At 36.8% G+C, this 25,324-nt stretch overlaps 1 protein-coding gene across 1 annotated transcript in view; it reads right to left on the bottom strand.

Annotated features, from left to right (window-relative positions):
* Nucleotides 1-402: 402 nt before the first annotated feature.
* Nucleotides 403-25,324, bottom strand: part of LOC149897870 (dual serine/threonine and tyrosine protein kinase-like) — a 48,839-nt gene continuing 23,917 nt past the window's right edge. The window contains exons 2-22 of the mRNA XM_090115692.1: nucleotides 20,791-20,920; nucleotides 18,280-18,440; nucleotides 17,968-18,084; nucleotides 16,873-17,274; nucleotides 14,608-14,792; nucleotides 12,580-12,674; nucleotides 12,069-12,292; nucleotides 11,061-11,177; nucleotides 10,191-10,305; nucleotides 9,348-9,625; nucleotides 8,847-8,961; nucleotides 8,224-8,311; nucleotides 7,694-7,858; nucleotides 7,042-7,171; nucleotides 6,639-6,757; nucleotides 5,907-5,998; nucleotides 4,849-4,981; nucleotides 3,944-4,125; nucleotides 2,363-2,588; nucleotides 1,425-1,510; nucleotides 403-1,038 (exon numbers count right to left, since the gene is read on the bottom strand). Of these exons, the coding sequence (XP_089971818.1) occupies nucleotides 821-1,038; nucleotides 1,425-1,510; nucleotides 2,363-2,588; nucleotides 3,944-4,125; nucleotides 4,849-4,981; nucleotides 5,907-5,998; nucleotides 6,639-6,757; nucleotides 7,042-7,171; nucleotides 7,694-7,858; nucleotides 8,224-8,311; nucleotides 8,847-8,961; nucleotides 9,348-9,625; nucleotides 10,191-10,305; nucleotides 11,061-11,177; nucleotides 12,069-12,292; nucleotides 12,580-12,674; nucleotides 14,608-14,792; nucleotides 16,873-17,274; nucleotides 17,968-18,084; nucleotides 18,280-18,440; nucleotides 20,791-20,899 (3,357 nt within the window). The 5' untranslated portion in view covers nucleotides 20,900-20,920 and the 3' untranslated portion in view covers nucleotides 403-820. The remainder of the gene's footprint in view (nucleotides 1,039-1,424; nucleotides 1,511-2,362; nucleotides 2,589-3,943; nucleotides 4,126-4,848; nucleotides 4,982-5,906; nucleotides 5,999-6,638; nucleotides 6,758-7,041; nucleotides 7,172-7,693; nucleotides 7,859-8,223; nucleotides 8,312-8,846; nucleotides 8,962-9,347; nucleotides 9,626-10,190; nucleotides 10,306-11,060; nucleotides 11,178-12,068; nucleotides 12,293-12,579; nucleotides 12,675-14,607; nucleotides 14,793-16,872; nucleotides 17,275-17,967; nucleotides 18,085-18,279; nucleotides 18,441-20,790; nucleotides 20,921-25,324) is intronic.

Below are 25,324 nucleotides of genomic sequence, written 5' to 3'. Positions count from 1 at the left end.
TCCTAGACTTCCAATTATCTTCTTTATCACAGATCTACAGTAGAAGATCTATTATCTCCTACAACTAAAATCTTTCCATCTTTTTAAATCTTCTGAATAACTTTTTCAGAAATCTAAGAAGTCCCCAAAAACATACATCTCGGAAAATATAAAAAATTTTATCTCCTAATATTTTTGGAAGGGATTTTCTTAATGCGCATTATACAAGTGATAATTCCGTTACTATTAGAGACATCAAAAACTTAAAATGTAAACTGAAAACAACATCAATGCCAGTTAAATTTTTCCAAGCATAATATTTCAAAATTAAACATTGCTATATTATTTCAACATTTAAGTTTATTTATTTTAACTGTACTGTTGTGTGTTAACAGCCTTATTATTATTGTTATTGAATAATTCATTGTTGTTACGTTGTTTACACCTTAAATTTCATAATATTATAATATGATGTAAATTAACCCTGACTGGGGTGGATGGTTGTAATTTAGAAATTTGAGACATTTTCAAAAACTCAGTAACACAAAAAACAATACAAATATGCCATATATTCAACATCATTTTTTGAAACCGGCCTTTGCATAATATATAATACATTCAATAAAATTTTTTTCACTAAGGGCCGATTTTTCAATGCTTGGATAAAACTTATCCGTCGAATAAAGTATTACACGATAATATTAAAATGTCACGTAAACTGTCAAATACGGGCAATTAGAATACGTTTTTAAAATGGTAGTTTTATACATTATTCGACGAATAAGTTTTATCCAAGCATTGAAAAATCGGCCCTAAATTAATCACCCTGTATCCCCCCCCCCTAGCCATCCAACCCTGTCATATTCAAGCTATCCTCCTCCTCCCCACTATTGTACGTGAGGTTCTGGTTCCCCTCCCTCTCCGCGTCCCTCAGGACCCTCTCTAACCTCGGCTGTATGTCCCCCAGTAGGGCCCGTTTACTGGGGTCCGTGGCCCAACACGACTGCATTATGTCCCAACACTCGTCCGAGAATTGGGGCAAACGCTCCGGGCGGAGCCCTGGGAAAATGTGTTAAAGAATAATAGAAAATGTATTTGTTAGCACAAAAACAATAATAAATAAATAAATAAATATTATAGGACATTATTACACAAATCCACCTAGTCCCACAGTAAGCTCAATTTAGGCTTGTGTTGTGGGTACTAGGCGACGATAAATATAATATTAAAAATACATATATAGATAATAACACCCAGACCCAAGACCTCAATGGACTCCTAAACCACTTAACCGATTATAATAAAATTCGCACACCATGTGCAGTTCGATCCAACTTGAGAGATAGGATAGTTTAAACATGTAGGTACCACGGGCGAAGCCGGGGCGGACCGCTAGTAATTTATATTAATACATTTATTATAGTGATACTATACACAGTACACACCTTTTTTCACTTTACTCCATAATTGTTCTTTATTCTGGAATGATTCAAATGCTGCGGGTAGTTTGACGGTACCAGCACACAGATACCTGAAAATAAATAATAGTGTTAGAAATTATCATTCCAATAATAATTATTAACCTGTGTTGTTTCTACAGTAAATCACAACAGAAAATCGATCCGAGATAACTACTGTCACATCATTGGTGCTACTTTTTAAATAGCAGTAGAAATAGAAAAAAAATGTGTGCGTGTACTAGTGTACACACGTAAGAAGTGAAACTTCTTTATGGCCTTATTTTTCAAAAATAATTTACTATATGCAACTTTACAGAAATACGTCGTATCACGCGTGGTTGGGTTAAGAAAAAGATGGCGCGTAACGGAAAAATGTCACGCGTAACGAAAAAATGTTACACTAAATTTTTTTCCAACCCCGACAAAGAAGTTTCACTTCAAAAAATATACTTAACAGTGCAAAGCGGAATAAAAAAAAGTCTAGTTATTTATTTCAATCGGATTTTGTTTTATTATACCGCTCTATTCTGGTAAGAATATGCTTTGTTTGAATATTTTCGTTTGTATGTACCAACGAAAATATTCGATTATACTATACTTCAATATAGTATAAATCGTTAAGATTAGGTTTTATTTACGTCTAAGTCTTGTTTAAGTGTAAGAAATATTTATTCGTTGTGTAAATTCTCCTAAAATATAAATAAACAAAGTATTGCTCGTTCCTGAATTTCAATTCAAACATTTCCAACAAATTTTTCACGTAGTAGAATAGTTAGAAACCACAAATTTAATTGTAATCCTTTTTTCTTTTTCGAATACTATGTGCTCTTTGTTACTTATATATGTATTTTTTTGTACTTTTCTCTGTGGTGCACAATAAAGAATTTTTGTTTGTTTGTTTGTTTGTACTATATGCCACTAACCACAGCAGTACGCCCAGCGCATACACATCAACAGCCGCGTGATATCTCCCGGCCAGCAGTTCGGGCGCCATATGCAGCGGTGTGCCGACCAGCGAGCCGCACACTAGCGCCCCGGCCGCACAGAACCCCAGGTCCGCTAGTGCGGCCCGACCCGATGCGTCCACTACTACGTTCTTTAGTTTTACGTCCCGGTGGACTAGGCCAAGGGAGTGCAAGTAGCGCAGGCCTGGAAAATTTGAACTTTAGGTTAAGAGACATTTATTTGATGGCCAATCCAAAGCGAAATTAAAGACAAACTTTTATCATATAGTGTCATCGACGGAGAAACATTTTGCAAACACAGATACTATACTGGAATAGTGTTAACTGAATTAAGTTCTGCCAATCGAATAATATTGAGTGTAAGGAAACACGATAACGAACACGATACATTTATGACCGAAACTGCAGCATCTATAATGTTACATTTACATTACGCTATAAATTAACGAAAGTTTTTGTAAAAATAAACCTATCTTCTCAAGTCATAAAAACAGTAGCTGAAAATTTATAAACTAATCGCTAGTGTGATCTTTTTAATATTGATCTATCAAAAGCTTTTGAGTTAGTAAACCACAACATCATAACGTATAAATGTGGGAAATATGAAACCCAACCTATAATTTATTAAAAAGACATGTGGGAAATAGAAAACTATGTTGAAATATTAAATTCAGTGAAGACCAGGAGAGTGTTGTATCACACATCCACATACAATAAATATGGAGTTTCTCAAGGGACCTTATGTGGACCGTTATTATTTCTAATCTATATGAGATTAGTTATGGTTTGCACGTTACCACTCACCCTCGAAGATAATCATCATAAAGTCATAAACATTGTAATTCCTGTGTCATACAAATTAACAAATTTTAGTGAGTATCTAAATTTTATTTACTGTAATAAGCTACATAATATGGATATAGAATCTGCTGTTGCTTATTTTTTCTCTTCACTACATCGGCATCGATTGATAGAAGGGCAGGCATGTAAGCGTAGATGTTTAAGTGTTCGCTAACATCTGTTTTGGTATGATTCGTTGTCCCAGTCATTCGTGAAATTTAAAATATACTCTCGATGTATAACATAATGTTTTTGAAGTGAAAACTTCTTTAGCGGTGTTGAGCACTTTTTCTGTAATGAGTATAAAATCTTAAACTCGCGTTAGGACACGTGACCTAATCGAAAAAGCGTAAGACGGATACCATTCCAAAATATCAAACATGCTCAACGTTAATAATCAAGTTTTCACTTCTGCCGGCACTCCCCCAGTGCAACCCGTCTTTTTTTTTTTCATTATTAGGAATTTAAATTACTGCGATCACGTGAAACGAAAATGTTTACCGAATTTTATATCTATACTAATATTATAAATCTGAAGAGTTTGATTGAACGCGCTAATCTCAGGAACTACTGGTCCGATTTGAAAAATTATTTCGGTGTTAGATAGCCCATTTATCGAGGAAGGCTATTGGCTATATATATCATCACGCTAAGACAAACAGGAGCGGAATAATGAGTAGTATAACACAAAGCACTGACCGGCCACAACGTCGCAGGCGACGCGCATGCGCTGCGCGGGCGCCAGGCCGGCGCGCACCGCCGCGTGCAGGTCGCGCGCCCACCGCTCCGACACCAGCACCACGCTCACCCCCTCGCCCCCGCCGCTCCGCTGCACCAGCGAGCCCAGGAGACGCACTATGCGGGGGTGCGGGGGGATGCTCCTATGGGACAATCGCCATACATAGTTTATAAGAAGAATAAGAAGAATAAAATGCATTTATTAGAATCACCAAATTACCACCACCACATAAAAAAAGACGGGATTGCCGGCAGAAGTGAGAACTTGATTATTAAAGTTCAGCATGTTTGATATCCATCCGTCTTACGCTTTTTCGATCAGATCACGTGTCCTGACGCGAGTTTAAGATTTTATACCCAACGCCTCTAAAGAATTTTTCACTTCAAAAAACAATAACAAAAGCACTCTTAAACTCTATAAAAAATAACAAGATGAAAAAACTTAAAAGCTAAAAATCTAATATATAAATATTTGTGTGGCGACTGGTGACCTAAAGGATAAGGCCACTCAGCTTATGCTATGCCGCACCGGTATGGTCGGCATAGCGCTGGTTTTCAGGGCCCAACCAGACAACAGGTGCGTAAGTCTAAAGTGTCCCTAATAATAAAATTTAGTTATATAACATAAAATAATATAAAATAAAACAGAGTAGACAATTTTAAATAAATAAGTGAGTGTTTGTTTAGATAGTTTAGATAGGTAACGTAGGAGGACAGTTTCCCCAGCACACGGTAAATGTTAAAAATACTTATGTAATGACCGATTCGAAAGTGCTACTAAATAGTAGTCTAATTGAATAAAAGAATGTTTATGTTTGAGTTTGAGTTTTCCCAGGCCGTATCGCTAGCCACTCCCCGAATCTCACCTGGTATAAAAAAACTCCATAGCCAGCTCGTGGTAATGCCGCGTGTCGGCTGGCAGCACCGACTTGGCGGCGACCGGGCTGTGCCCCGCCCACGCGCCGCGCACCGCGTACACCACGCCGTACTGACCGCGACCTGATAGCGTTACATACAAACTAAATAACATAGTATAAACACAATTTATATGTATATTTTATCTTATATATAAAATTCTCGTGTCACAATGTTAGTCTGCATACTCCTCCGAAACGGGTGGACCGATTCTCATGAAATTTTCTGTGCATATCGGGTAAGTCTGAGAATCGGCCAACATCTATTTTTCATATGTACCACGGGCGAAGCCGGGGCGGACCGCTAGTATTTATATATTTATTTATTCATATATGTTAAGATAGTGTATTTGAATATACCGTAATATGCGTTATCGAATATTTTATTTAGTTTTCCTTGTTTGTATTGCCTTGTTTTTGCTCACCCACTTTTTGTTGTGTTTATTTCCTATACTTTAAAGGGTTGCCTGGTAGAAATCGCTACCTAAGGCCGCCTTTTGCTTGTTTTGTATATGTTGTGTGCTTTTGTATTTGTATTTATTTATTTTTAAGCAATAAAGAATTTTCATTCATTCATATAAAACAAAGTCGCTTTCTCTGTCCCTATGTCCCTTTGTATGCTTAAATCTTTAAAACTAGGCAACTGATTTGATGTGATTTTTTTAAATATATAGAAGAGGAAAGTTTTAGTATATAATTTATTATGTTTTATACAAAGCGGGCGAAGCTGCGGGCGGAAAGCTAGTAAATAATAAATAAATATTCAGGACAATTTTCACACACGGCACGATCTGATCCCATACTAAGCTTTCGCTTGTGTTATGGGAACCAGTGGTAGGGATCAGAAAAAGAAGGCGCGTAACGGAAAAATGTCACGCGTAACGAAAAAATGTTACACTAAATTTTTTTCCAACCCCGACAAAGAAGTTTCCCTGCAATAAATAAATGTTTTTAGTAACATATCAACTTTCAAATACGATTAAAAATAAAAATAGTAATGAAACACGCACCGATCTCTCGGCCCAAATCCGGAGTTCCGTACATGAGGAGGTCGCACATCGATGTACTCTCTAAACATAGACGAGCGAACGATGGTGCGTATCTGTAAGTAAATACCATCAAATTTCATTCATTCAATGAGTAGTTTTTATAGCATTACTCGTAACATAGATAAACAATAACATAAAAAGACGGGACTGCCGCGGTAAAGCTATTGCATGCTATGCCTTCAAGCCACACCTCAGTGCCCGTCGAAGTGGGGAGCGTGAGGTTTTTCGTTACGGAATTTCTGGATTCGGTCCCCGCGCTCAAGGCCCGCGATAGAAGCTATGCAATAGCTTAATAAATTTATTTTATTCTTATTCTTCTTACTGCCGATTTTTCAATGCTCGGATAAAACTTATTCGTCGAATAATGTATAAAACTACCATTTTAAAAACGTATTCTAATTGCCCGTATTTGACAGTTTACGTTACGTTTTAATAGTATCGTTTAACACTTTATTGGACGGATAAGTTTTATCCAAGCATTGAAAAATCGGCCCTTATTCTAAATTAGAAGGTAGCAGTCAATAGATGAAAAAAAACATGTCTTTCCTAACCACTAAAGTCTACTAAGTTAAGTAAGTTTATATGAACAGTATATCTTTGAAACTACCGTCAAGGACTTAAATATTATCGTCCGTGGCTTGATCGTTCATTATTTTGAACAATAATTCTTATACAATTTAATTCCTAACTTACTTCTTTCGTATCGCCAACTTAACGTCTTCCGTGTGATGCAATCGATTCGACAAAGCGCTTTCGAGCGACGCGAGCGCTGACTGATAGCGCTCGTGTGCTACGCTTAGACGCTCTAGGATCTGGAATTTGAATTAATACTAATTATTTTCTGAAGTGAAAACTTCTTTAGCGGCGTTAAGCACTTTTTCTGCAATGGGTATAAAATCTTAAACTCGCGTCAGGACACGTGACCTGATTGAAAAAGCGTAAGACGGATACCATTCCAAAATATCAAACATGCTCAACGTTAATAGTCAAGTTTTCACTTCTGCCGGCACTCCCGGAGTGCAACCCGTCTTTTTTTTTGTTGACAATAAATTTCTTTCTTCCTTGTCGCCAAAGCAGTTCCACTTGTGTCACGCACCTGGTGGGACAGCATGCGCGCAGTGCGGTGCGCGCTGAGCGACGCGAGCGCACTGAGCGCCGCTTGCCGCCGCCACGCCGCGCTCAGCGCACAGCACGCGCCCGCAGAACCACCGCCCGGCACGCGCAACCTGGGGACAAGGCTTTATTAGTTACAATCATGTTTTATTTGAAAAACTGTGCCGAAAAAATTGGTTGTCTGTAAAGTCGGTTTACTGACGATAGTTAGACGTGACAACGTCCGATTGTGTTTCTTTGTCGCTCGTTCCGCGCTCTCGCTTGCACTTCAAGCCTTGGGAACGCCTCAGTGCGAGGTAACGCCGCATGAGTCATGTTTTTTCGTGCGTGCAGCCGGCTCTATCGAATTATAAGACGTTGTCACGTCAAAAAATATGAATAAACTTATCAACTAAAACCAATCAATGTAACAAATAAAAATTGAGTTTGAGACGATTGACTCTAACTCGTGTTAAAAAAGTGTAGTAGCGATTTCCTCTCTTGTACATGAAAATCAATGATATATGTAATAAAAAAAAAATGTCCTCTATCACATCTATCTCGCAATATACTCATAATCTACTGCACGAATCGTAAGTCTATTTTCACCAATAAACAAAACACTTAAAAACAATAATAGTAGATAAAGCGGGTACCTGTGCAGCAGCCGGCGCAGCGAGTCAAGCAGCCCGCGAAGCAGCGAGTACGAAGCAGCGGGCTGCAGGTCCACCGCCCGCGCGGCGCCCGCCAGCGCCCGCGCAGCAGCACTGGCCGACTGCCCGCACGCCTCCGCGCATGTAGCCTCCAGCGACTGCAGGCACCTGGGGCACACCACACGTGACAATACACGTGACAACACACGTGACATTCGACACACGTGACAACACACGTGACATTCGACACACGTGACACCACACGTAACACTACACGTGACATTCTACACACGCGACATAACACATAACATTCGTCACACGTGACACCACACGTGACACTACATATGACATTGGACACACGTGATACAACACGCATCCACAACACGCATCCCCATCCATTTTTTCGAAATGTATGGGCTCAGTGTTTTTTCTTTCTTTTTTTAATCAAGCTAGTATTCAAGTGAATTAAAATATATACACTTTAAATTGTAAATATAATATAAATATAGAATAAAGAAATAATTAATTATTACCTTTCTAATGTACCGAAATATGCATCCTTCAGACAATCGACGAAATTGACTAGCTTCAAACTTATCTTGTGGCTAAGTTTTGAGAGAACTGAAACAGTAACATTGAAGTAAAAAAATCTCAATTATGTATAGAAAATAGACTACCATATTGTGTATTTCGTGACAGAATAATTGTCAAAATAAACTATAAATTCAAACTTAAATAATGTTATCAAAACTCTGCTTGACAAATGCATAAGCTGAGTTTAGCTTGTGAAAAAAATGGTGTATATTTTCATTATAGCTGTTTTTTTTTTAACATTTACGTCAATAATACTAATAAATATAACAATACTAGATTTCCGCCCGCGGCTTCGCCCGCGTTTTCAAAGGAAAACCCGCATAGTTCCCGTTCCCGTGGGATTTCCGGGATAAAACCTATCCTATGTGTTAATCCAAGTTACCCTCTATATGTGTGCTAAATTTCATTGTAATCGGTTCAGTAGTTTTTACGTGAAAGAGTAACAAACATCCATACATCCATACTTACAAACTTTCGCCTTTATAATAGTATTAAGATTAAGATAATTAAATAAATATGAAGTATTGTGATAACAGATATAACTATTGCAGTTAATACTGACCTGTCCTCTGTACATCAAGCGATGCATGTTTAGTAGACAGAGGAGCGGAACAACCAGACAAACTCCACATGCTTGAAGATTGGCAGCGAGTGCCGAACGAATCGCCTACTATGCTCTGAAATGTATGTGAAATCGGTTTATAATTATGTGAAATTATAAATGCGAAAGTAACTCTGTCTGTCTGTTACGCTTTCCCACTTTAACCGATCAACCGATTTTAATGAAATTTGGCACAGTCAATCTTTAAACACTAAGGTAAACACTCACTAGACATGTCTTGTGACGTCACGCAAAGCGCGCGCAAAATGGAGGCGTTTAAACTGCTTAAATTTTTTTTAAGTTTTAAATTTTTTTTTTAATATCTAGAGTATTTTGAAGCCCATAAATATTTTTTTCTACGTTATAAAATAGTAAACTATTAATTTAATACAAAAAAGAAAAACCATGAATATTCCCCATTACCAACGGCACGAAAAACTATTTCATATCCATATATTTTACCTGTAACCCATAACTCTGACTACCCGCAAAACTTTCATCATGCGACGGCACGATATCGTAGTCGTCGACGTTAAAACTGTCGTACGATAGCGCCTCTTCCACGTCCGACAATTCGTCACTTTGCTGACTCGAGTCCGTTATATCGTAGTCTTTTTGACTTGATTTTTGGCCGGTTTCTTTGGGTTTAAAACGGTTAAGTTGTATTATGGGCGAGTCGCGTGGCGAGTAGAAGGTGGAATTCGATACTAGGAATTGTTTGTCTTGGTGGCAGGGGAGATCTGGAAATAATAGATTTATTATTAAAAAAAAGACGTGTGGCACTTGGGGACTGCCGCGGTAAAGCTATTGCATGCTATGCCTTCAAGCCACACCTCCGAGCCCGTCGGAGTGGGGAGTGTGAGGTTTTTTCGTTACGGAATTTCTGGATTCGGTCCCCGCGCTCAAGGTCCGCGATAGAAGCTATGCAATAGCTTAATAATAACTGCTTCTTACGTTTTTCCGTGTTCGATTTGTATTTGGACGATTCAATAGCGCTACTAAATAAGGTCGAGTTGAAGAAATTAATGATAAGCATGAGTTTGAACATCAAAGCAATAAAACATTTCTTAAAGAAGAAAAAATTATTCGAATTATTAAGCCATTGCATAGCTTCTATCGCGGGCCTTGAGCGCGGGGACCGAATCCAGAAATTCCGTAACGAAAAAACCTCACGCTCCCCACTCCGACGGGCACGGAGGTGTGGCTTGAAGGCATAGCATGCAATAGCTTTACCGCGGCAGTCTCCGAGTGCCACACGTCTTTTTTATAATAAAAAAAATTGCAAGGGTTATGGTTAAAACAAACCATCCACACTCCAGTCCATATTCTGAATATCGGTTTTCATTTCATCCAGCACTTCTTGAAGTAACTGTATCAATTCCTGTTTCTTCTCTCCCTCTGTGAATTTCTCGGTTATCGTCTGAAAATAATTTTTAAATACTTGGTCTTACAAAATCTGTAAGTGCATAAAACATTCCCAATATAAAGATTATATTTATTGGCGAGAAAGGGTGCGGGTTCGAGTCCCGCCTCGTGATCGGATTTTTTCTATTCTTTATAAATTTATATAGACTAGCTTCCGCCCACGACTTTGTACGTGCATCCCCGTTCCCGCAAGAATTTCGGGAAATCCTTTCTTAGCGGATGCCTACGTCCTAACATCTACCTGCATGCCAAATATCAGCCCGATACGTCCAGTGGTTTGGGCTGTGCGTTGATAGATCACTATATCAGTCACCTTTGAGTTTTATATACATATGTCTATAGATTGTATTAACTTGAATGTGTTTTTGACCAACGAAAAGTTTTTGAAAGTTTTTAAAAAGGATAAAAATAAAGTCCGTAATGCTATAAGATAACATAATAGATGGCTTAATCGATCGAGAATAGATTAAAATGTTTACCTATATAGAAATTTATATTAAATCTACTAGCTTTTCGCCCGCGGCTTCGCCCACTTTGTCTAAAACCTAATAAATTATATACAAAAACCTTCCTCTTGAATCACCCTATTAAAAAAAACCGCATCAAACTCCGTTGCGTAGTTTGAAAGATTTAAGCATACAAAGGGACATAGGGACAGAGAAAGCGACTATGTAGTGATTCTCCGAAGTATATAAACCTGTTTTGTGTAAGTTGTTCATAATTTTCTAGTGCAATAAATAAATAAATTACCTCATACAAGTGCTGCTCCTGTTTGGCAACATATTGTATCTTTTTGGGGATCACTTGTAATTCCCTCGCAAGATCAAACGACGCGAGAATCAAACGCTGTAGCAGTTTTACGTGAATCTGTAAAGAAAATTTATTTCAATATTTGGATTTTCACGAATTTAAACTTTATTCCGATATTAATAAAGATTACAGTATCTCTTCGTATTCTATAATAATAATATTCGTATTCTATAGTAAAAGTCTGTACTCGAAAACAGACTCTATTGCTGAAACATTAAAACACAAAACCGCTCAGCTCTCTCAGCACAGAGCACTGCGTCAACAGAGTACTTACTGCGCACATTCCGAGGCGAACTAAAATTATTACTTTTACCACACATTCGAAAATAGACTACTACGATGATAAAAAAGTACAAAACCGCTCACTTCGCTCAACATTTAAGATTTGCACGCATTACATAACAAACTAGAGTTATTCCTTTAACCACATATTCAAATAATTTGGAAAATCCAAAAGTGCACGCCTCATAATTTTTTTTTAATAAATATTTATTAATTATTATTTTTGTTTATTTAATAACAATTAAACCACATCGAATCAGACCCTGAAAAATGAAAGGGTTCTATTCCTGAGCATACTCAAGCGTAAGAGAAAAAAAAAGACTCGATTAGTAAAGTATTTCGGTCGCTATCGTGTTAACAAGAAAAAGGATCCGCACATACAGACACACGGACGTCCAAGACAGAACTTTTTTAAACTGTTTTTTAACTAGTTTAAATAACAAAAATGACATCAAAAATATCATGAACGTTAAAAATAGTGTTTTTTCTTAATATGTGTGTGTATGTATTATCTTACAAGTGCAATGTATGATACATAAAGACATTTTAAGTTTGAAAAATCAGATGTTTTGCGCGAAGTGACAGTAGTACCCACCTCAACGCTTCGCTTATGAGGCGTGCAAAACGAACTATATAATTATATAAATAAAGCACTAATTTCCTTACCTCACTCAACATAGAGCACTGCGTCAACAGAGAACTCTGCGCACACTCCGTAGCGAACTTCAGCACATTGCTCAATAACACAGTGCGACTCTTGACAGTTCTATTGGCGGGCTCTTTTTTTCGTTTCTCAGTCTCTATGTTCGATTTGTCTATGTTTTTCAATATGTCGCTATCGTCTAGTATGAGCCAAGTTGATCTTACGTGGTGCTTTGGTGGTGGGTTTGCTAAAAATTAAAACATTATAAATAACAATAAAAATGTAATTTTAAAATTACTATGTGAAATAGAATAAGAAATTTTTGTTCAAGCAAACCCGGCGAACTCCGTTTCGCCACCAGAGACACCTTTTCTTTGCTATAAACCTCACAGAGCCCGAGACCTTTCCAACGAATACAAAACCGTGGAAATCGGTTCGTGCGTTCTGGAGTTATAGCATCAGGAAGGAAAACCCGACTTATTTTTATATAGTAGATTAAACGTACTTGTACATTTTTTATAAAACTGTACTCACATATAAACTCCCACTGATCAAGCAGCTCGTTCATGAACGCGATCTTCTCTTCCTGCGCACGCACATCTGTTTGCGCCGATGTTTCTTGCGTATGCCTGAAATATTATATATTATACATTATATTTTTGAAGTGAAAACTTCTTTAGCGGCGTTGAGAACTTTTTCTGTAATAGGTATAAAATCTTAAACTTGCGTCAGGACACGTGACCTGATCGAAAAAGCGTAAGACGGATACCATTCCAAATACCAAATACCAAAATATCAAACATGCTCGACGTTAATAATAAAGTTTTCACTTCTGCCGGCACTCCCGGAGTGCAATCCGTCTTTTTTTTTACCGAAGTAAAGTATCAGGGGCCTTAGACAAAGTAACAATTAAAAAACGATAACGAAGTTAGAAAAGGAAAAATGTATGGGATTGACATTAGATAGACCACGTGATCTAACGCGGCGTATGTCAATCCCATACATTTTTGCCTTTTCTAACTTCGTTATCGTTTTTTAATTGTTACTTTGTCTAAGGCCCCTGGAATTCACTTAAACGAGATACAATGAGATTAATTTGAATGTATATTTTCACGTGTAAGCGTCAAAATAATTACTTAATTAATTTGACAAGCTCTTCTAGAATTTGGTATTTTTAACGTGAAACTAACTCGTGACAAGATTTAAAATTTATTTTCTTAAAAATAATTCGATTCCAATATTTCACTACGTACATTTCAAATAATTTAATAATAAAGCTATTTTTTTTTAGTAATCGCACTTTCCAGTAGCAGATTTTTATCAGAATAAGGGCTGATTTTTCAATCCTTGGATAAAAACTTATTCGTCGAATCACTACATAGTATAAAACAAAGTCGCTTTCCCTGTCCCTATGTCCCTATGTCCCTTTGTACGCTTAAATCTTTGAAACTACGCAACGGATTTTGATGCGGTTTTTTTTAATAGATAGAGTGATTCAAGAGGAAGGTTTATATGTATAATAAGATCTATTAAGTAGTGGAGAAGTACTGTTATTTTTGAGGTTTCTAATGTGATGTCGTAAAAAATTACATTTATTCCGCTTACATTGCAAACGCAGGCTGAACCCTACGAATTTTATCAAAATAATGTACTAAGTATTATACACATTGAAAAGGTCTACAGAAAAGTCCGCGATGGTATATGTCTATCTCTTATGGATAACCCACAATAACTTTTTTTTGTCATTTACTTTTTACGACAAATAATGGCTAATTTTCGAAGCGATTTTAACCAATACAGCATTAATCCTTAACCAATTAAATACCATGAATACATTGTTCATTTAATATAGATCTATATGGCCCTTTACACCGTATGATTTAAGTGAATATTTTCGAAGATATTACAGATTTAAAAATTGCGGGACGTAGCGTTTGCGGCCGCCCGGCTATGTATTTTATACCCGTGCGATGCCGGAGCGGGCCGCTATATTTTTATACCTATACAACGTTCACAATTTTTCTGTAGTGTATTTAGTATCAGCATTGCACCCGTGCGAAGCCGGGGCGGGTCGCTAGTAATGTATAAAACTACAATTTTAAAAACGTATTCTAAATTGCCCGTATATGACAGTTTACGTGACATTTTAATATCATCGTGTAATACTTTATTGGACGGATAAATTTTATCCAAGCATTGAAAAATCGGCCCTAATAGGTTTGTAAGCTGAACAACCAACCTAACCTTCCGCATTCAAAACTGCTTTTCTCAACTTACGCTATTATTTTTCAGGATAATTTTACACATACATGCACGGCACGATCTGATCCCATACTAAGCTTTCGCTAAAATTTTATGGAAACCAGATGGCTGATAAACATACATATATAATTTTAAATAAATACTAATATAGATAATTAACCAGACATAGAGCAAACATCTATGTTTATCACACAAATATTTGCTCCGGGTGGAAATCGAACCCACGACCTCTTGGAAGGCAGGGCCACTACCAACCAAGCCAACCGTCAATGACTATATTTTCCTTCTCTTATCTCTTACCTGATTCCACCTCGTAACAGATCTCTATCCGACTCCGGCAGCTCACTGCCATCTCTAGCGGACTCAGTGCACTCACTCACTTCTACCAACTCTTCTCGACAAGAGAGAGAAGAGTCCGAGAAGAGAACGAACAAGAGTTGCGCGTTTGGATCGATCTCCTTTATTTGGTGGAAGTCTTGGAGATTCTGGAAGTATTATACACATAATCCTACTAATATTATAAATGCGAAAGTTTGTGAGGATGGACGTGTATGTGTGTGTTTGATACTCTTTCACGCAAATACTACTGAACCGATACAATGAAATGAAATAAATGAAATGAAATACAATGAAATTTAGCATTTATAGAGGGTAACTTGGATTAACACATAGGGTTGGTTTTATCCCGGGCATCCCACGAGAACGGGTTTGCGGGTTTTTCTTTGAAAACGCGGTTGGAAAGCTAGTATATTATAATGCGAAGGTAAGAGAACGGCGTATGTACCACGCGTTTTTATTTACGTCATAATAATAACTAAAACTTTTCAATCTTTTCATTTTCCTATATCCCAAGGTTGCCTGGAAGAAATCGCTTCAAAGCGATAAGGCCGCCAATTTGTACGGTGAAGATTCTTTTTGTATATTATTGTATTGTATATCTGTGCATTGTACAATAAAGTGTTTATTATTATTATTAAAACTGTACTATCTAATCACCTAGACATATACCTAAATATTATCGAATTGTAGTAAATTATGAGGTGATAATAATTTAAAAAATGTAACTGTTCAAAACACAGACATGTATCAAGATAGACTAAGCGAGTGTATGTACTTCCCGTGTCCAAACTAAGTTTATGAAACTTACTTGACGCTGGCCTACACTCAGTCCGCACTTGCAGTTCGCCAAGGAAAGACGTGAAGCTGAATAAAGTAAAATGCCGAATTGCGCCGTTATAAACTGTAGAAACTCCACAGCTGTGAGTGGCCGAGATAGCATAGATGTTTCCTTCCACCGATAAGTAATTTTCTAATCAGAATATGCACTATTTATTTTAAAATCAAATAAAGAATATCTGTGGAAAACGATCGTGACAAACACGGATACCAATCATACGAAATGATTCGGAATACATTGCGGCTTTTACTTGGCACAGTAAAGATCGCGTCGTATGATAACAAGCAATGAATAGCGTCTTCTCATTTTTCTGTTCTCATTTTTCTGTCCAATTTTGTGGTTAGTGATGTTCATTTGATGCAACAGTTCTCGATTCTAATCGATTTTATAATCGAACAGAAAAATGATAATTTGAAGGAGCAATTTTTCAGAAAAAAAGGCATAGATTTTTTTTGTCATTTAATACGACTTGACCTAGAACTTTTAAGTATTTTAATACAAAGGTACTAAAAATAAATATTATGACATGGACGCCATTAGTTAAAGTGTCATCTTGGGAGTTTTTTAAGAAAACTCCTTATTGCTGACTATGTTTGTTTTTTCAGTTTTCCAAGTAACCCGAACATAAAAGGAAAATGGATCGATGCAACGGGACATAAAGATTGATTGATTGACAGTTTCATTACTTTCTTTCGATGGCCTCTCTAGTACGTAGTACATGGTAACTCAATGGGCATATGTAAGAAAAAGCTAAAACACATTAGTTTACTTGTTAGAATATTAAAAGGTTTATAACTTTATTTTATCATCCCTCTGTTTAAGGTAATTATCATTTTTCTGTCTTGAATCGATTTAGTAATCGATTACGATTCATTTATTTGATTACCTCTTAGACATAGATCTAGTTTGATCTGATTTCTTTCGATTTACTTCGATGGGATAGGACGATACTAGAATCGCCGCGCGAGTGGCGGCCTAATCGATTTAGCGTAAAATGAAATTAACATCACTAAAAAGCGCTCGTGACGTCATAACGCGTCAAGGTCAGTACAAAAAATATGACACGCTTGGTTTTCATACAGATCGCGGTACTTGCATTGTCTACTTAAATATACATGTCTGTGGTTCAAAAGTAACATTATTAAAATTTACATATAAATTACACAATTATTTTTCAACGTGCAAAAACCAACATTTCAATTTACTTGTACATAATTTAATGCATATTTAGTTATTTACCTAAATACAATACTAAAATAATTATTTTTAAACTAAACTAAACTGCCTTCTAGTTATTGACATTAGATCCACATGGATGGCAAAGCTTTCAAATCAAATAAGAAACTTCAAAATCAGTACACCCAATCGAAAGTTCTACACAAACATACCTCAGCATTAAAAACAGACGACTCAGCGTTCCATACACCTTCGGTATTTTCGACTTTTTTCTCTTTATCATTTTCAGTCTTTTGAACATTAAACAGACTAAATGTGGTCCAGAAATCTTCATCGCTTCGAGACACCGCCATTTTATTAACTGTCTCATTAAATATATTATTGCCATATCTATCCAAAGCATATAAGTATATGGGGGCATAATTTCTAAGTATTGCTTCTCTTTTCTGGTAGAAATCTGAATAATTTTCACTTAGAGTCTGATAGTTGAGTAGACCAGGGTCTGAATCGATGTCTGGTGGTATGATGATGCGAAGACCGTCTTTTAAAAAGGAATTATTGAGTTCCACTTCTAATACTGTTGTTAGGTCGTTGTTGTCTTTTCGGAGGAGATCCTTGAAGAAAAAAAAGCTATTAAAGTTAAGAAGGTATTTAATTGTAAATTTAAAAAATTTGTCGCTATCAAGCAAATACTTTTTTACGAGACAGGATTCAAACCCGCGGCTTTTTCGCAAAAATACGTTACAAAACATTGAAGGAAATAAAACTATATATATATATATATATATATATTTAATTTAAGTCAAATATATTTCCAAAATTTTATTTACTAAATATTTCGCTTTTTTACCGCTTGGTTGCCTGGCAGAGATCAGTGCTTAGTGATAAGGCCGCCAATTGTACTAAATATTTCACTTCCATATTTGATTTTTATTGTTTCTTATTATTTAATAACTCAGCCCCCGGAATCACAGACACAATAGAAAATCTATTGTGTCGTGGACCGATCGGGCCGTTCGGGGCTCAATGGGTTAATGATTATTGTATTACAGTAAAGTGTAATAAATCCACACTAATATTATAAATGCGAAAGTAACTCTGTCTGTCTGTCTGTTACTCAATCACGCCTTAACTACTGAACCAATTTGCATGAAATTTGGTATAGATATATTTTGATATAGGACATAGGCTACTTTTTACCCCGAGACAAAGGATAGGTTTTATCCCGGAAATCCCGGAACTACGCGGGTTTTTCTTTGACTACGCGGGCGAAGCCGCGGGCGGAAAGCAAGTAAATAAATAAATACCTGAAGAGGCAAAGTATCCCATGGCTCCCTATTACACTCCAGTTCTTCCACCAGTTCGAATTCCGAAGTACCGAGGGTCAGATGCACTTGTGTACTTGAACCGTATTGAATACGCAACTGCAAATAATAAAAAAATTAAGCATTATTATGATATTCAGAGCCATTTTATTTAGTGAGACTTTTAGATTTTTTGTAACTACTCGTGACATTCGACACACGACACACGACAAACGAAGACACACGTGAATATTCCAAAACATTCATAATTCCGTGTTTAACTAAAAAATTGCCTTCAAACTAAAACCTACATACCCATCGACACCCCCTTGGCAAGTTATCGGGGAGCAATCTCCTACCCAGAATGCAGTGCAGCAGACGAGCTCTAGCACGTTGGCTAGTTCCCAGGATCACTAGCGCGGTTGGCCGGGACGATTGTACTCCGAGCTTTTCCACTCTTTCTGATACCTCCGCATCTATGAAAAAAGTAAAAACCATTTTATTTATTTATTAATTGCAACAGTATACATACCCTCTATATTGTTTTGACTCTCTTTTTTCTGAATCTACGTTGTACGATCACAGCTCTGTATCATATTCATAATCTTTTTATTTATAAAACTTTTATAGATTAAAATAATAAATTTTAATTATTTGTAACAATTTCGCATGAATAAGTAAGGAATTGGAAAATTCGATTCGTATTTTAAAGTTGATACCTTTAGAAGCTAATGCACATGAAATTGCTTATCTAAAGGATCAATCAAAGTTGGGACCAATACTCAATAAAATATGTCATGCACTATACAGGGTGTCCCAAAAAGTAGTGATGAACGGAAGCTGGGAGGTAGAGGACCTAGAGGGCTATCCGAATCAACCCCATGAAAACCTTTTTTTGTGATTTTAGTTTTTTAAGGGCCCTTGAAGTGGTGAACATACTGGGTAATTTTATCTTTCTTGGCATTTAATTCTTTTTATTATTCCATTCGAAGATCTAACGATAGTAAATGTTACCATACTGAATTGGCCTATCTTTCAGCTTAGCAAACAAAAAAAAAATCAAGCATCTAGCGCAATAATTGACGTCACCATGGGTGAAAATATCATTGTACTCGGCGATAGGTGAAAAATTGAAAAAACCTTCATAACTCCGAAAATACGAAAAATCGAATAAAATACATGGGGGTGATTCGGATAGCCCTCTAGGTCCTCTACCTCCCAGCTTCCGTTCATCACTAATTTTTGGGACACCCTGTATAATATACGCGATGTGTATATTGTTGAAGGAACAGGATATCCTGAAGCCTAACTAAACCGATTTGTGAAGCTCTGGGGTGCATTTGAAAGCAATGTTTATATTTTTAGCAGATCGGGTGTTCTGTTAAGAAATGTTCTTACTTCTAACTTAAATCTTTGCATTATTGCATACTAAAGCATTCTCTTAGATATGAAAAATATCATGTACCCAAAATAATGTTGAAATACCCTTACTTTTTAAGACAACGATTTTATAATCAAACGTATCCAATCTGTGTCAATCCAAGATTTCCGTGCATACATTCAAGTACATTATAAAATATCAAGTGTGTGTGATACCTGAACTTATCAAAGAAAGCATTAGACACAAGACAGCTAATGTATTTCAAAGGATATTATACGATCGTTACTATCAGGTATCAGCCCGGATATTTCCCAGGAGACTGTCATGGATCTGATGCCGGGTTCGTATTTTCTCTACTAATTTAAGTTGTAATAGGATCCACATGAAAATTCATCGTTATTATTAAGCTTAATGGTATATTCCGAAATATAGACTATACTAATATTGATTCACAACAGGATATAACAGTACAACTCGGTTACAATATCTGTGGACCTCGCTGGAATGCGGAGCCCCTTCCCGTTCCCCTTTACCTCCCCGCGCTCGCCCGCGGCGCGTCATTACGGTTAGCAATTTCGTTGCGTTCGCGACGTGACGTCATCGAAGCCAGGTCCACAGATATTGTAACCGGGTTGTAGTATTTGAATTAATATCCTTCCCTTTCTTACACTACAAATTGTTTACGTCATTGTAGAGGATGCCTACTTAGTAATTATCTAAGGTAATACATTAAATTGGTGTTTAGGCAGCTTCATACTTTAACATATCATGATATCATTTTATTTAGTACTAGCGGTCCGCCCCGGCTTCGCCCGTGGTACATATTTACGTTTTCTCTACATAAAAAACCATCCTCGTACTTCAAGGAATATAATAAAAAAAGAATTATCGAAATCGGTTCAGCCGTTCTCGAGTTATGCGCTTACCAACACATTTTGCGATTCATTTTTATATATAAGAAAAGAAGAAGATTTCTTTAGGTAGTATATTGATGTAATAGGGTAAACATGAAAGTACTGTTCGTCAATTAAAACAAGTGTTCGATCAAAATTTCCTTAAAAATGTATAGCTCAAGCATATTATTGCCACTTTCATCACTTATGGAAAGTTGGTAATACTATAGCTATGCAGATCTTAAAGCTCCGCCAGTTATATAAGAATTACTACCAATCACAGCTCATCCATACTAATATTATAAATGCGAAAGTAACTCTGTCTGTCTGTTACTCAATCACGCCTAAAGTACTGAACCAATTTTCATGAAATTTGGTATGGAGATATTTTGATACCCGAGAAAGGACATAGGCTACTTTTTATACCGGGAAAATGACGCAATCCCGGAAATCCCACGGGAACGGGAACTATGCGGGTTTTTCTTTGACTGCGCGGGCGAAGCCGCGGGCAGAAACCTAGAAAACAATAAAACAAAAACAACAACAACTTACCGCAAGGCAGTATATCCTGGACATCTTGAAGCGCGCGCGTGGTGTCGCGCAGCAGCACGCGCAGGGTGCGCACGCGCCCCGCGGACCGCCGCCAGCCGCCGCCCGCCATCCGTGCCCATACGACTTTGTTCTGAAAGCATTTACTTCCTATTAATATTATAAATGTGAAAGTTTGTAAGTATGGATGTTTGTTACTCTTTCACGTAAAAACTACTGAACCGATTACAATGAAATTTAGCACACATATAGAGGGTAACTTGGATTAACACATAGGATAGGTTTTATCCCGGAAATCCCACGGGAACGGGAACTATGCGGGTTTTCCTTTGAAAACGCGGGCGAAGCTGCGGGCGGAAATCTAGTATAATACTATAAAGCTGAAGAGCTTGTTTGTTTGAACGCGCTAATTTCAGGAACTACTGGTCCGATTTGAAAAAGTATTTCGGTGTTAGATATCCCATTTATCGAGGAAGGGTATAAGTCACATCACTCTTATACCAACAGGAGCGGAGCCACACGGGTGAAACCGCGAAGCGCAGCTAGTACAATATACATATACTCACAATAACTATACGCCTATTAGAATAGCTTGTCGATAATCTATAGGTACTCATATTATAAAAGCTGAAGCGTTAATTTTTTTGCTTGCTTGAACCTGCTTATCTCAGGAACCATTGGTGCAATTTCACTGTTAGATAGTCCATTTATCGAGGGGGCTATATGCTAATATCATCGCACTAAGACCTATTAAGCGGAGCAATGCGAGTGAAACCACGGGGCACAGACTACACTATAAATAGAGGCGTATATTATGTCGTTTAATTTTTTCTTTAATCTATCGACTCACTGGCGTTCTACTCCACGTAGAACGATAAAACATATTCATTGTTGATACTGTATTGCCCATATAGATAAAGGATACGCTTTAATCAAAAGGTAATTAAAATTTAAAAGAAAGAGGCATTAAAAATTAATCTCTGGTAGAATACGGCACAGACACATTTGTAATGTAAGTTTTTAGCCTAAGTACAATTATCTTATCCCGAAATAATATTTGCCAACATAAATTTGTAGGTACATATAAAGAAAATTTAAGTTCCTGTCTAGTTGTTATCGCGTAACAATTAATTAAACTGAGAAATCATATAAAAAGCATGTAACAGTAAATTTCATAAACTACCTAAGTTATAATAATGGAGACGAGGAAACGGAAATGCTATTTCTCAATAAGGTAGTAATCGACTCATGATCGTTATATACCTAGTGGTATACATATATATCATTTTAGATATAATATATTTCCGGTAATTATGCCTCACGATAATTTGATATATGGCATACGAGACATGTTAGTGAACTTAGCAGATCATTTTTAGCAGATCAAAAAAAAATGTGAGTTCTTATCGCGTGCAGTTGAGTTCTACAGTTCCTGATACTTTTTAGAAATAGTTCTGGCGTTTTTACCTTAAAAAACGACATTTGAAAAAATAATCTGCCAACTTCCCGTAGCAGATCATTTTTAGCAGATCAAAAAAAAAATGTGAGTTCTTATCGCGTGCAGTTGAGTTCTACAGTTCCTGATACTTTTTAGAAATAGTTCTCGCGTTTTTACCTTAAAAAACGACATTTGAAAAAATAATCTGCCAACTTCCCGTAGCAGATCATTTTTAGCAGATCAAAAAAACAATGTGAGTTCTTATCGCGTGCAGTTGAGTTCTACAGTTCCTGATACTTTTTAGAAATACTCGCGTAAAATGAAACACTAGAAAATTTATTTATGTCATATTTCATCACGCCGTAGCATCATGCCGTAGCATCACTCCGTAGCATCACGCCGTAGTATCATGCCGTAGCATCATGCCGTAGCTTCATGCCGTAGCATCATGCCGTAGCATCATGCCGTAGCATCATGCCGTAGCATCACGCCGTAGCATCATGCCGTAGCATCATGCCGTAGCATCACACCGTAGCATCACAGCGTAGCATCACGCCGTAGCATCACGTCGTAGCATTACGTCTTAGCATCACGTTAAGCCGGGTCCAGGTCGGGTTTTTTCAAATGTCGTTTGTTAAGGTAAAAACGCCAGAACTATTTCTAAAAAGTATCAGGAACTGTAGAACTCAACTGCACGCGATAAGAACTCACATTTTTTTTTGATCTGCTAAAAATGATCTGCTACGGGAAGTTGGCAGATCATTTTTTCAAATGTCGTTTTTTAAGGTAAAAACGCCAGAACTATTTCTAAAAAGTATCAGGAACTGTAGAACTCAACTGCACGCGATAAGAACTCACATTTTTTTTTTTGATCTGCTAAAAATGATCTGCTAAGTTCACTAACATAATATACGAGACACCAGATAAACAGAATAAACAATTAAACATTAGAAACCTATCATCATACCACATAGTCTCATCATCATCAGCCCGTTCCCACTGCAGGGACAGGGCCTCCTATGCGGATTAAGGCCATGTCAATCAAATCTTCTATTACTAAATCGAAAATATACCATGGTTCTATTTTCAGTAATAGAATACCCTTGGACGAATATAGGCGAATTATATTATTGAGAACACAAAACTTGATATGAGAGGAATCGCGGACAAAAGATTAGTGGCAAAATTATAATAACTACGTAAGATGGTCCTGTAGGTCTACCATGAGTTTACGCACACGATACTCGCTAGCGATTGTAGTAAGCGGTTTGTATAAAATTTCGTACAGCGCCCCTAGTGTGCCGTAGCGGAACTAAAAAGCCTACCATGAGGTGCATTATAGTATAACTACAGTAGATAACGTAGTGTAAACTATACTACACTCGCTGTAGTAACCATACAATTTTTGCACCACGAGTTCTAATTTTGACATTACTATTCGATGATAGATATAGTGCCACAAACTTATCTGACCCGGTGACAGTGTCACTGATGTCGCTTTCTTTCATATAAACAAAATATTTCGTATGAAAAGTCTGTGAAAATGTGACATTTCAAAATGGCGGCACGTAGTTCCAGTTTTTGCCACCGGGTCAGATAAGTTTGTGGCACTGTACGTCATTCACGGAAAATAATCTCGTGAACTATTCACGTTTACTATTGTAGTTACGTCAGACGATTTAACTATGTCAACTCATGGTAGAGGTACTGAAGTCATATTAACTGTGTATTAACTGACAGGCATCAATATCAATTAAATGCCGTATGTAAATAAACAGTTACCGATAAGTACAGTATTTGTCCACTCTAGCGAAATCTAATACTGTGACCATACTGTGACGCATCGATATTATTAGCTTCACACGTAGCCAGGGAACGGGAAAATATAAGGTTTTCTCTTTGATATATTCATTCTGCTGTTTAATGCACAGAAATAAGAATACCCACACATACTTGATTCTACAGATTTATAGGAGGGCAGTTTTAACTTTTAACTTGAGCTGACTTTTTTAAAGAAGTCTCTCGTATGAACTTTATCCCGAACAAAAACGTTAATAACAAAACACTAAGGAACAATGAAACTTTAGGCTGGTGAAATAGTTTTCAAAAAATTTTCTCTTTAAAATTTTTGTACTTATACCTATGTGTTAATAAAAAAACCTTATCTTTCTTCTCTTATATATAAAAATGAATCGCAAAATGTGTTGGTAAGCGCATAACTCGAGAACGGCTGAACCGATTTCGATAATTCTTTTGCACGCCTCATAAGCGAAGCGTTGAGGTGGGTACTACTGTCACTTCGCGCAAAACATCTGATTTTTCAAACTTAAAATGTCTTTATGTATCATACATTGCACTTGTAAGATAATACATACACACACATATTAAGAAAAAACACTATTTTTAACGTTCATGATATTTTTGATGTCATTTTTGTTATTTAAACTAGTTAAAAAACAGTTTAAAAAAGTTCTGTCTTGGACGTCCGTGTGTCTGTATGTGCGGATCCTTTTTCTTGTTAACACGATAGCGACCGAAATACTTTACTAATCGAGTCTTTTTTTTTCTCTTACGCTTGAGTATGCTCAGGAATAGAACCCTTTCATTTTTCAGGGTCTGATTCGATGTGGTTTAATTGTTATTAAATAAACAAAAATAATAATTAATAAATAATTAAAAAAAATTATGAGGCGTGCACTTTTGGATTTTCCAAATTATTTTTATTATATTCCTTGAAGTACGAGGATGGTTTTTATGTAGAGAAAACGTAAATATGTACCACGGGCGAAGCCGGGGCGGTCCGCTAGTGGGTTAATAAAATCATATTAGCATATTAAGACGATACACAAAAAAAAATCCACTGCTTGGCGGGCGGAGTCTAGCTCGCTATCGCGAACGCGAGTGTGCGCGAAGTCATTCTTGCAAACTCGCCGCGCTGCCGCTGGCCGACTCGGGACAAACATGTATGGAGTCGTCATACAGTTATAATATTGTTATACATTTATTTAATTGTTGATTTATTGGTTTTATTTTCTTGCTTATAAACAAATAATCTTCTTTTTAACAACTTCTTAGACATTATTAATAATTATTATTATT

Source organism: Colias eurytheme, chromosome 24 (genome assembly GCF_061535395.1).
Source record: "Colias eurytheme isolate Ceu_HAF_F1 chromosome 24, ilColEury1 Martin Lab GWU primary, whole genome shotgun sequence".
NCBI lineage: Eukaryota > Metazoa > Arthropoda > Insecta > Lepidoptera > Pieridae > Colias > Colias eurytheme.
This window is presented reverse-complemented; position numbering and strand designations above follow the sequence as displayed.